At 40.3% G+C, this 13,031-nt stretch overlaps 1 protein-coding gene across 5 annotated transcripts in view; it reads right to left on the bottom strand.

Moving 5' to 3' along the window:
• The window catches only part of TOPAZ1 (testis and ovary specific TOPAZ 1), a 107,295-nt gene extending 99,872 nt beyond the window's left edge, over positions 1-7,423 (bottom strand). Inside the window, exons 1-3 of one of the 5 annotated variants that reach the window (XM_045436791.1) lie at positions 7,073-7,423; positions 6,446-6,507; positions 4,029-6,103 (exon numbers count right to left, since the gene is read on the bottom strand). In XM_045436791.1, coding sequence (XP_045292747.1) covers positions 4,029-6,103; positions 6,446-6,507; positions 7,073-7,283 — 2,348 coding nt within the window. In that variant the 5' untranslated portion in view covers positions 7,284-7,423. Of the gene's footprint in view, positions 1-4,028; positions 6,508-7,072 lie in introns of all 5 variants that reach the window. The other 4 variants (XM_045436793.1, XM_045436792.1, XM_045436794.1 and 1 more) reach the window with 4 other exon arrangements.
• Between the last annotated feature and the right edge of the window lie 5,608 nt (positions 7,424-13,031).

The following is a 13,031-nucleotide window of genomic DNA, read 5'->3' as shown; positions in this document are numbered from 1 at the left end:
GCCTGACGCAAGGCTTGAACCCATGAATCACGAGATCATTACCTGAGCCGAAGTTGGCCACTTAACTGACTGAGCCAGTCAGACGCCCCCTAACCCTCCCATCCTTAAGTTCTGTTCCTGTAAAATACAAACACGGTCTAACAGGCTTCAACCTCTTAGTGTCTTAGAGGAAAAAGTAGTATATGAACCAGCAACTGGTTGATAAAAGGGACAGTTTTGAAATTTGAAATTATATTTTAAGCTTCATTTAGTTCTAGAATCATTAACAACCTTGTGTCCAACTATTAGCAGACCCTCTGTTTATCATACCTCCGTTTTTCCCCGTTAAGGTTGATCCTAGTACTGTGGATGATTATAAAACGGGTATTTCTATTGCAGAAAAAATATTAAAATAACTACTGAGGGGACACCCGGGTGGCTCAGTTAGTTGAGTGTCTGACTCTTGATATCAGCTCAAGTCATGATCCCAGTGTCATGGGAATGAGCCACAAGTTCGGGTTTGCACTGAGCATGAAGCCTGCTTAAGATTTGCTCTCCTGAGCCAAAGCATAAGAGACTGTTAAAAACTGAGAACAAACTGAGGGTTGATGGGGGGTGGGAGGGAGGGGAGGGTGGGTGATGGGTATTGAGGAGGGCACCTTTTGGGATGAGCGCTGGGTGTTGTATGGAAACCAATTTGACAATAAATTTCATATATTGAAAAAAAAATAATAAAAAATAAAAAAATAAAAACTTGGAAGAAAAAAAAAAAGATTTGCTCTCCCTCTCTCTCTCTCTCTTTCCTTGTCTCTCTCTCTCTCTCTCTCCCTCCCTCTGCCCCTCTCCCCGGCTCACACTTTCTCTAAAAAAGTAAAATCAAATAAAAAAAAAATACAATACAATGCAATAAATAACAACTGAGGAAATTTTCAAGTTTACTTGTAGACCAAAATTTCAGAAGGAGATATGAAAAAAAAAAAGCCAATAAAAGTATAATTGGCACTTCTGAAATAAAGGGAAATGAGGTTCAAAGACAATCAGAAAAATTATCTGAAGTAAATTTGATACTGCAAACCAAAATGGCTCACCTTGTCCAGGAAAAACTGACACATAACTACCAACCCCAAGACAGAAAGTAAGAGAAACAACTGATAGCTGATAGGAGGAAGACGAGGTGGAAAGGGAGAAGGATGAGTGGGGGGAGGGCTAGGAGGAAAAGGCAGCAGTGGCAGTTGAGAGGAATGATGGGAGAATTAGGTTTGGCTTCAGACTTCACAACAAAGTCAGAAAGCAGGCTGGAATGACCATACAGTTGTAAAAAGGAAAAACATAAACTGAAAATTTTATACCCAATTTGCCTACACAACAGTTGTTCTTATGTACCCAAGATCTTAAAGAACACAGCAATCATGAACTCTTCTTGAAAAAAACTGCTCTTAAATCTATCCAACTAAGAAATGAATCAAAATAGCCAAAGCAGAGGAAAGTACAAAGAATAATGGGAGGGACTGAATCAATTTAAATATATAACTAAGAGAGTCTTTGGGAATTCAGATTATTGAAGAGAATGTAAATGACACAAAGCTTAACAATATAAAACATTCTTTTAAAACACAAAAGTTGGGGGCAACACTGGTAGAAAAGCCAAAGTGTACAGTTATGCTCATCTTTCATGTTTGGAAAGCAAATGCTGCTGTCTGAAGTTAGAACATAATTTTTAAAAGTCATGATAAAATTCAAGCTATTAAATAATATTTCTTATTAACTTTAGAGAGAGACTTTTTGATACTAATCTCTTGTGATACAGAAGTATATTGTTTCAGCAATCCCTTTAGTTTCATTTTAGTTCCCCTTCCCCTCAATCAAGAATAAATAAAATTAAATATTTTTACTAAAAAATAACAATATAATTTTTCTAAAATATGTCTATGTATATGCCTAAATAGATGTCTGAAATGATGACTACAAATTGTTAGCAATTGATTTGTTATTTTGGATGGTAGGATTACCCCCCTTTTATACTTTAAATGTAATGAACATGTATCACTTTTTTCAAAATCAGCCATTATTCTAAAAAAAAGAATAGAAAACAAACTTCCTAACAATTCACATTTCTTTCTACCTTTGGTGGTAGCTTACTGTCAACATCTTATTAGCTAACGGAGATGTCTGCTCTATTTAAATGCAGGATTTGCTCTAATTTCCCTTTGTATTCCTCAAAAGAAGTGTGGTATTCCAAGAGTTAAAATCATTAACTACCTCCTTTTGAACCCTTACTCCTCACTCAGTGCCATGCTAAAACCAAAATCTCCTCTTTGATTTAACCCACACAATCCAGAAGCAAGTATCTTCCCCTTTAACAGATAAGGTAAAATAATTTGCCTAAAAGGTCCCATAGCTGATAGGTGGCAAGAAGATTAAAAAACGATAAAGACTATAAAGGTCAAGTTCTTAATCATTAAATTTTTTCTTTTTTTAGCACTAATTCTAAAGTAAGACAGGCCTCAGTTCATAGCCAGATTATGTTATTAGCAGTGTGACCCTAGACAAATGACAACTTGTCATCTTTATTTTTCCATCTTTGAAATGGACAAACTATCATCCTATCTCATTATACTGTTAAAAATACATAATAGGGGCGCCTGGGTGGCGCAGTCGGTTAAGCGTCCGACTTCAGCCAGGTCACGATCTCGCAGTCCGTGAGTTCGAGCCCCGCGTCGGGCTCTGGGCTGATGGCTCAGAGCCTGGAGCCTGTTTCCGATTCTGTGTCTCCCTCTCCCTCTGCCCCTCCCCCGTTCATGCTTTGTCTCTCTCTGTCCCAAAAATAAATAAACGTTGAAAAAAAAAAATTAAAAAAAAAATACATAATAAAGCTTAGTCTTCCATTTGGCAAACAGAAAGTACTCTATTTGGTAAGTTAAAAGTTCTTGAGGGGCGCCTGGGTGGCTCAGTTGGTTGGGCGACCGACTTCAGCTCAGGTCATGATCTCGCAGTTTGTGAGTTCGAGCCCCGCGCTGGGCTCTGTACTGACAGCTTGGAGCCTGGAGCATGCTTCGGATTCTGTCTCCCCCCCCTCTCTAACCCTCCCCTGCTCATGCTCTGTGTCTGTCTCTCAATAATAAACATTAAAAAAATTTTTTTTAAAAAGTTCTTGAAACACTAAAAACATCAAGAATGTATCACAAAAATAACTAAGTAAAATGTATAAATACCAAAGAGATTTAAGTAATGTAACACTGAATCTTAGTGGAAAGGGTTTTCATGTTTCCTTTTGAGTCTGTTCACAAAACACTGCATTATTCAAGTGTTGTAACATATAGATTAGAGCTTGAAGAATCATAAAAGTTTAGTAAAATATGACATAACATAAAATAAAATTTGGATCAACCAGAATAGATCAAATTCCTGAGCATGAAGGTTACTACTTGGTTCCATTTACAGTTGCCTTAGGCAAAATTGCCCTCTTTGGGGGCTAAACCATCATTTAAAACCATCACCTTAAAAGTAGAACCATGAGAAAAATTTTACGCCATTTTCTTCTGAAAAGTGGTTTAACTTTTGATTCTACTCTCAAGTCCTAAATATGTCAAATAAACCTTTCCAAGGTTTCTGTGTTCCTTGAAAAATGAATTTTTTATCTAACAAGGAAGACACAGAAAATGGGTTAAAATATACAGTACTGTTCTTAGTAACTTGGCTGAAATAAAAGTATATCTGCATACTTGTAATAATTTAAGAACATAGGAAAATAAATTTAATTGACTTTTGAAAGCATCAGTGTCAGTAATTTACAAATCACCATTTTAAATTCTGAACTGCTAATGTGCCCATAATATCCAAAATAGAATTGCTTTGACTCTAAATTTTAGCATAATGACATTTCCAGGTTTCAGCAGTAATGTGTTATATTACATTTAGTAAATAACTGTATTAAAAACATAATGGAGTTTCAATGATCACTGAATAAATCAGTGATACCTAAAAGCAGAAAGTGCTTTTGAAACCCCCAACAATCATCTGCACTAAAAGGCATACTTTAACATGCATACCTCAAGTCATCGCTTGTTTCTTTTTTTTCTGGAAGTTCCACGTGCTTAGAGTCTGTTGATTGGTGCTCTTCAGCAACAATGGGCTCCTGGCTTATCATAGGGACCTCTGAAGTAAATGAGAGCTCCCCTTCATTGGAGACCCCAAAGAGATCTGGGTCATCTTGAATGACATCAATTAAGAGGACATCATCTTCATATGCTTTCAGAATATCTGGAAACCCCATTTTAATTTCTGAAAAGTTCTTAGTCATTTCTCTACCACTAACTTCAGAGAAAACTGGTTTGAATGTTTCTTGTTTATTAGAGAAGGCACAACTTTTCTCCATACACCCAAGATCACAAGAAAAACTATTTCTTTCAATTGTGAGAGAAACAGCTTCCTTATTAGAAATAATATTGCCTGGTTCAGAGATGCAGTTAGATGGTTTAGTATCATTGCTTTCCTTTAAAAAGTTTGGAGAAATACCACAGGAATTCTTACACATGCATGAGTCAGAATCAGCATGCACTGGAGTTACACTATTTTGTATACAAGACTGAGGTCCCGATGTTACTGTGGAGACATTTTCTTTACTCCTCCTTTGTCTTACCTCTGCTCCAGATAAATTGTCAAGAAGTTCTAGGGGACTATATGCATCTCTCTCTGATGACCTGGCATTTATTTCTTTTCTTTTTTCTGTTTTATTCTTAAGTAATGGAATTTTAAAATTAGTCAGTCTTCCTGTGTTCAATATTTTAACCAAGTCTGGAACCACAAGTGTTTGCTTAGCAATGCATGCTTTTCGATGAATCGTTTTGCCTAGAGAGTTATTTGCTTCCTGGCCATCCTGTGAAGCCACTGTCAAATTAAGTTTTGTTAAATTCCCTCTATCTTTTTTTTTACTTCCTGTTAAGTTTTGAGTCACATTAGTTAGCGGAGTATCTTCATCAGTATTAGAAACTACCTCTGACCCACTTCTGCTCCATTCCTCTGACTTCATCTTTTTACCATCATCAATTGTCGGTTCCTTTATAATCGTCAAAGTAGGCTCTACTGCAGAGACTGAAGACAAACAATTTAAATTAGAATTCAATTTTTCTTTGCTTGAAGATTCACCATTTGTTTTTGTTATGGTACTCTGTAATGATAATTTAGAATCAATTAAGTGAGTTTGATTTGTTTGGTGTTTAAGAAAATCATCTTGCCTAAAACTTTGCTGAGACCCAGGAAGAAAGTTATTTGAATCTGGCAAGGAAGACTTTTTCCAACACTGGGCAGATATTCTAGCACATGAATAACAAGGCCAAGTTCTTTTACCAGTCATCGGTATTGTTCTGTGACAGCTTGACTTCGATTCTTCAGCTTCGTTTCTCAAGTCTTCCCGTGAAGATCTCTTTTCAGTAAGATGGCAATCACTAGATAATTTCACTACTGAGCTTTGCATTGACTTAAAATACTCTTCCGGCTCCATGCCTTTAAATCCTAAGGGCTCTGAAGTGTTCTTTGTTTCTTCTTCCACAAGTGGCTCAAGGGTTTTCTGAAACATAGCATTTACATGATGTTCAGGACTTGTTTTTTTTCCTATTTCTGGAAGACTTAATAAATGATCCATTGGGGAGAGTGTATTATGGTTTACTTTTCTCAAAACTTTTAAAGGACTATTTTTAGCCTCTAAAGTCTCTGCTCCTTTGCCTTCAGCACCTGTTTGGTTGTCTTGTAACACCAATTCAGATTTGTTATACACATTACAGCAGTTCATCTCAATAACCATTTCATCTCCTTTTTCAGACACTTTCATCCTTTTCCTGGGTTTTCTCCCAATATTGTTCTCCTCTATTGAATATTTATTTTTTTCATTTTGAAGGCAGGAAAGCAAGCCATTAATTTTACTTTGGTGTAAATCAGCTTCTTCAAATAATAACCTATTTACTCCCATTAAGTTTTCTTCAGTCTGTAAGAGCTGGGGAATATTATCTGTGTCACTCTTATCTGCAAGACTCCTGAGGTTTTCTTTCTTTAACTTCGAGGAATTTTCTGGAACGTGCATACATCCACCATGAGGTTTATATGCAAGGTTATTTCCATCATTACAACCCTTGGAATGGGGGAAAAAATTGTAATCATGTAATTTTAAAATGGAATTATTTTCTACTCCAGGTGACAAGCTGTTACAAGAATATTTTGGAGTATTCTTGGAATTCAACCTTAATATTTTGGAGTCATCTTGGAATTCAACCTTAATATTTTGTGTAGCCTTATTGTCAGTTATTTTGAGAGGTGGGCTCTCTAAGCTTTTAAGTTTTTTAATTTGAATTCTTCTTTTAATACCTTCTACCAAACTCTCCTTACCCAAAGACTGCGAGAAAGCCGTACTTTGAAATTCACTGCACTCCACTGTTTGGAAAGATTCCAAACTGGTTAATGATTCCTTTCTTACCAGGTCAATCCCTGGCTGTGGATCATCACTTGAAGCTTCAGTGACTTTTCTTTTTTCCTTGGCTGATCAAAACAACAAAACATACCAGAAAAGATTTTTATATTGAGGAGGAAAAAGCAACACCACTTAAAATAAAAAACTGTGAAGCCATCCACATTTATTTCCCTGAATAGCTAGCTGTATGGGAATATACTTCTCTTTTCAAATGAAAAACCTAATTTCCGCTAAGGAACTCCATACAAACCCGTATAAATTCCAAACCAGCTGAATAATCGCTAGCATCGACATCACTTCACAGTAGCCAAAATGGACCACTAATAGGAATTCCTCTGAAAGTAATTCTGACCAAGGGCTTCCGGTCAATCACGTGCATCGGTAAAGCTCAATGCAAATTCAGGTTACACACTAGTGTGAAACAACAGGGGGGCAGGCTGAGACGCACACGCTACAATGCGAGTGATCCAGGAGGCCTCTCTTACTGGTCCTCCCGGCTGCAAGGGGAGCTCCGCCTCCTTCGCTGCTTCTAAGCCCTGAGGGTCTGACCGGCGCGAAGCCCCCCCCACCCCCGCCTACCCTGGCCCTTCTCCCGCCGCCTCACGGCGGCCTTCCCAGTCCCATACGCCTCACCCTCACCCGACTTGTCACTTTCCACCTCTTCTCTCCCAGACGCTCGGGCCACCATTCTCCTCTTCTGCCTGCTCTCCTCGCGTCCCGTGGCCTCAGGGCCACAACTTCCCGCTTCGCCTGGCCCTGGCCGCCGGCCTCGCTTCCTCAGGCCTCGCGAGTCGCCTTCGCGCCCGGGGGCCGCCGCGGGGCCCGAGGGCAACGGCGGCCGCATCCGCCCTAGGCGGCCAGCCCAGTCCACGGCCAAGGCCCACCGAGGCCTGCGGCACCCACTCACAGGAGCCCACCAGCCGCGCGAAGGCCGCTCCCGCGGCGCAGCTGCTACCGCCCTCAGCCCGGCTCCGTGCCGCCTGCAGTCTGGATCCGGGGGCGGAGGCGGAAGCGGAAGTGGGGCCCTCGCTAGCTACCCCCGGGCAGGACGGGCGGGGCCCAACGGGCGGAAGTGCCCCAAGCAGGTGCGGCCTACGCATGAGGGCCTCATTGCTTGGGTCGGTGGCCCGAGTCGCCTTCCTAGGCCGGAACCTCCAGCAGTCACTGGGGGCCCTTTCTCTCACGTGCTGCCCCCTCCTGCCTAGCCACTGGCAAAGATGAGTGTCAGCCAGTGGCTTCTAGCCGTCCCGTCCTCTGGGGTCCCGTTCCTTCAGCCTTCTCAATATAGTCACCCACATACCGTATAGAATACCTCAAGCTCCAGATGTGCAAAACTGAGCTTAATCCTTCCTCGACAAGCTTCCTCCTCCTGTGTTGGTGGATGTACCACTGTCCACCCATTTGTGTAAGCCAAGAATCTAGAAACGATCAGAGACCACTTCTTTCCACTTCATTCGCCACAGCCGCATTCATTACATCTGCTTGATTCTACTTCCTGTGTTTGCCAGCCACTCTCTGCTCTTTGCCATTACTTTGGGCCTGGCTCTCAGAATTTGCCCTACGGCATCAGCCTCCTAAATTGTATTCATGCCTCTGTCCTTATGTAACCAAACCAACCTTGAGTTTGCTACTTGGTGAGCCAGAAACTGCACCAGGTTGAGTTGTCACGCGAAGAAAAGTTCATTTGCAGCAAATAAGGAGATAGTGGGGAGTGGCTTCCAAAGCCATGACTCCAAGAACACGGGTGAATGGGTTCCTTTCATTTAGGGTTAAGTTGCATATTTAGATAGGGAAGCCTTGTCATCATATGTAGGGTAGGTAGAAGTTGTCCACGTGCCTTAAGGAAACATGCCTATGCATACGTTGTTTGTTATATACATGAGGCTGAGGATCCTTCTGGGGTTGAGATTTTATTTATTTATTTATTTTTGTTATTATTATTTTTAATGTTTATTATTTTTGAGAGAGACAGAGTGCAACCAGGGGAGGGGCAGAAACAGACACATAACACACAGAATCTGAAGCAGGCTCCAGGCTCTGAACTGTAAGCACGGAGTAGGACACGGGCTCCAACTCATGAACCACAAGATCATGACCTGAGCCGAAGTCAGACACCTGCTTAACCAACTGAGCCAGCCAGGCGCCCCTCTTGGGTGGGGATTTTAGTATTATGATGAGTTAAGGAAATCATCAGTTATTCTAGAGGTCATAACATGGTCCATCTGCACAAGCATGAGTCAGAAGTTAAATTCAAACTGGTCTGGGTAGCCTGGGCTGGCTGGAGGTCTTAGGGCAGTCGCTATGGCTTAAGGGAAGTTTCACTCCCCATTTACCCAAGTTAAGAGATGAGCTGGAAAAAAGAGATTAAGGAAAAATGTGGAACAAAGGTCAGTGAATACAAGCAGGTGTGAGGTAAAGGTCAGGTCTTGGTGTCTGGCAGGTGACACTTGTGGTATTTCGGTGAGGTTTCCACCTGCTGCCAGGCCTTGCCCTGCCCCTCCCATGTCAGAGATCCTGGCATTCCCAGATTGGTCCTTCATGAACCTCCTTTACTTAGAGACTAAAACTAGCAGAAAGAAGTCCAAACCTTTTATGGTTCTCTCCTGTGGCCACTGAATATTTAACAAATTTTGTCTCTTGTTGTCCCTGTAGGGGAAAAGTTGTACTTCAGTGGAAAACTATATGTAGGAGTCACCCTTCTGCATTATCTGATTCTGATTCTATGGGACATATCTTACTAATTTTAAAATAAGTGTTAGCCATACAAAATAATGGTCTGTGGACATGCAAATCCTGTCTTATCCTCAGTTGACTTCCCACTCTCACTGTGGAAGACACCAGTTTTGCCTCAATTGGCACATTCATTTCAATATTCCTGATCTGTGTGTCTGTTTTTTAGACTTATCCTTTGAACTGGTATTTATAAAATATGCCTAATGAGAGAAAGTTAGTACAAGTTCATTTCTATGAGACATCTCTATGAGAGTCATGACTTTATCTTTTTTTTTTTGGAAAACTATCTTCTAACACCACACATATCCTGCTCTTTATATGCTGTGTGATGCTTATGTGTCTTTACATGCTGGTCCCGGAAATTCTTTTTTTGCTTTTCTGCTTGGTGAACTACATATTCTCCTTCAAGATTTAGTATGAGGATCACCCCTCAAGGAAGCTTCCCTGCTACCCATCTCCTTACGTGTGTGTGTGTGTGTGTGTGTGTGTGTGTGTGTGTGTTGGAGGCAAGGAGCATCAGGTATTCCTGCCTGCCTGCTAACACATTGCTTTCAGCTCTTTCTATCTCTTTCAGGGCAGATACCTTCTGTTAATCTTTGCATTTTGTATGTTTTAAGATAAACTTGGTGATTTTTAACGCAGTGTGTGTGAACGTTAAAGGCTGCTGGGTATGATGCACAGACTACTATGGCAGTTTGGATGAGCAGTTTAAGAGGAGTATCCTTAGGAGCTTCTATAAAATAGAACTCGGGTAAAGGAGGTGTAAATGATCTAGAAACTTCCCTTGTTTCTTTCTTCTTGTGAAAAACCCCCAGTAAAAGGGAAACCAGTTTAAGAATAACAGAATAGAAAAAGCTATTTTAGGGAATTCAGGCTACATGCTTGTTCACTTTGTGCCTCAGTTTTCTCACCTGTAGAATGAAATAATAGTGTCTCCTGAAAGAAACAAAATATGTTACCCAAAATATGACTCTTTGCCATAAAAATTATTTGGAGCTGAAGACAATTAGGAAGTAGCAAATACAGAAAAAGCTTTCTCTACCTCCCTCCCCTTGCCCTCTGCCTAAAGGCAGGATGTAAATTCTGCTTTACTGGAGATGACTCTAGACTTTACCACCATAGAGCTGGTACTAGAGGAATTTTCAAATAAACCTTACTCCATTAGTTTCTTCCCATATATTGATCTTCCTGTAGTTTGCCACCCTAGGAAGACTAAAACCATTTTCCTTTGTCCTGCCACTTCTAAACAAAGTTATTGTTCTTTGTTGAAGATGATAGCATCTTATAGGCCAGAGTTCTAAGCCATCACTTTGAGTTACCCTTTGTTGAGGTTTCTCCTGCACGATGTACACTGTATTCATTAAACTGTTTTTCTCTTATTAATCTTTTTGTTAAAGACCCCCAGTGGAGGACTAAAGATGCGTAGAGTTTTGTGTGCAAATATTTGTAAAGCACTTAGAACAAATGCCTAGTAGGTTGTAAACATTAGGTTGATTTGTTAAAAAAAACTTCAATATATCAAAAGATAGATTGTATATAATTCTGACATTTATTGCCTACAAAATATTTTTTTGCTACTAAGATCTCAATAAAATAAAAGATAAAAATTCAAGAATCCAGCTTCTTTGGTCTGAATAAAAACAGATGATCTTAAATACAGCTATAGACCCAAGAATTTAAAAACTTTTATGACCCATAACTGTTAAGCAATGCATAAAAAAAGAATGGGAAGAGTTTAGTAGCACAGGAAATTGCAAAGTCAAGCAATTGAGTGTTCTGAATAAGAAATTTCTAATCTTTATTACAGATTTTAAATTCCCCATACCAAACTGCTTTCACAGAAAACCCTAGGAGATTAGGTGTGTTTATACACGTTTTCATGGATCTCTTGTTCTCTTCTGTGAAATGATTATCACAATCCTTTCATTGTGCTTGGTAATTTCTGGAAAGAACAGGCACAGTTGTTTACCAAAAAAGGATTCAATATTCTTAGTGGCAGATCTCACACACTTGGGAGTTCAGAAGATAGACTAGAATATTTACCCATACCTATTGGCTTATATCTCAGTCCACACAGAATCAGCCCTCTGTGAGAGTCTGGGGTCCTTTCTCTTCTAGTCCCCTATCCTTTTCTATTAACCCCTTCCCCTTGCCCCTGGATCCTGACTGACACTACTGTTCAGCCCTCAAAGTCAACTTCAGAGTCACTGCTTCTCCAGTGTCCCTTGTGTGTGGTAGGTCCTAGCTCTATCCTTGAAGGATGACAGCAGAGCCACATTCTCTACATTCCACAACTACAGCTGTAGGTTATTAATGCACAGAACTGGCTACATAATTTGTTGGCCCTGTGGAACTACACAGCCCATGTGCCCATGAAGCCAGCCCTACAGATCCATGGTCTACTTCTACAAACATCCAGAAGACTACAAGACCTCTCTATTACTAATATTTATCAGCTTTGACAGTATTATTTTGCTCTGTATCATACCAGTCACTGGCCAGTTTGTACTCAGAGTAATTCCACACCCTTCCTCTGCCCTGTTCTGAATCATAGGGGTGTTTTCCACACTCCTGGGTCAGTTGGCTTTGGGTGAGATTTGGCCAAAGGAGGACACTGGTAGGAGAATGGAGAAGGGATATTTTCTCTACCTTAGGCTGCCTATCAGACACCAGCTGCATCTTCTTTGAGACTCCATCTCTTGCTGGTCAGGCTTACTGTGGTGCAGCTTCCACCAGGGACCTTGATGTCCCTTTGCTTCAAGGGGTGGTAGTGGCTTTCTGTTATGAATCTCTGGGAACATGAAACCCTCTTTGTTTTCTCTGTGCATTTAGCCTATCTTCTGCATTATATTCCTCTCTTTAAAATACTTAATTTCTTTTTTTTCTGGTAAGAGACACCCCGCCCCACCACACACTCCCCAGTCACTAAGGATGAGGATGAAAGGAGCAAAGGGGATGAAAGGAAAAACTTCTGTCCTGACACAGTGTCAGGAGACATTCTTTCACCATCTAAAAATGAATAACAAAAGAATACATGTGGTGATCCCCTAAGACATAATCACCTTTCTTTCTCCTAAGTATTTTCAATACTTTCTCCAGGGTTAGCTTCTTATTCAAGTTTAGATTGTAAATCCTCTGTCCAGGAATATTATATAATCTGATGTTCAGCAAATAACAACATATTGGAACCTTTAAATGTGTTTTTTTTTAATTGATGATCCTATTTTACCTCTAGAAAAAAAATCAAAGGCCAAATATTTTACTTCAGATATTAAAGTCCAGATTTGGGAACCTCAATTAACTCTCCCCACTAGAGGGCTTCAGATCCAGAGCAGCCAAGGATGAGCCACGACTCTTTCCTCTGGCTCCAGGAACTCGTGCTCTTTGATCATAAAATTCTTTGATTGTGCCATTGAGGCAGAAGAACTCAATTACTCAATGTAACAAGTCCAAAATAGAACACAATGGAAATCTGTGAGGGGAATAGGACCTTAGAAACTGTCTAGTCTAAGCTCTTCAGTGCTTCAAGTAATTTACAAGTGCTGTGAATCAATCATTTCCTAAGTGTTTCTTCTGATTGCTGCTTAGTTGCCTGCACTTCCAAGTAAGGTTTCTTCAGGAGACAAGCACTTCTGGTCTGAGTGAGAGACTGAAGCAAGCACAAATTTAGTCTGTGTGTATGGCTGTACATGGCTGCACACCAGTTGCAGGAATGACTATGGTGCAGGTGTCCACACTGTAGCATCTCTGTAAGGGATCCTATATTTATGCCTGTAGAAATTTCCGTTTGAATTAGGGCCATCACTGCAGTCTATTATCTTGTTTGTGGAGGAGGGAATCCCTATTTCACTATCCAATA

The sequence above is a fragment of the Leopardus geoffroyi genome, chromosome C2, assembly GCF_018350155.1.
Source record: "Leopardus geoffroyi isolate Oge1 chromosome C2, O.geoffroyi_Oge1_pat1.0, whole genome shotgun sequence".
Classification (NCBI taxonomy): Eukaryota; Metazoa; Chordata; class Mammalia; order Carnivora; family Felidae; genus Leopardus; species Leopardus geoffroyi.
This window is presented reverse-complemented; position numbering and strand designations above follow the sequence as displayed.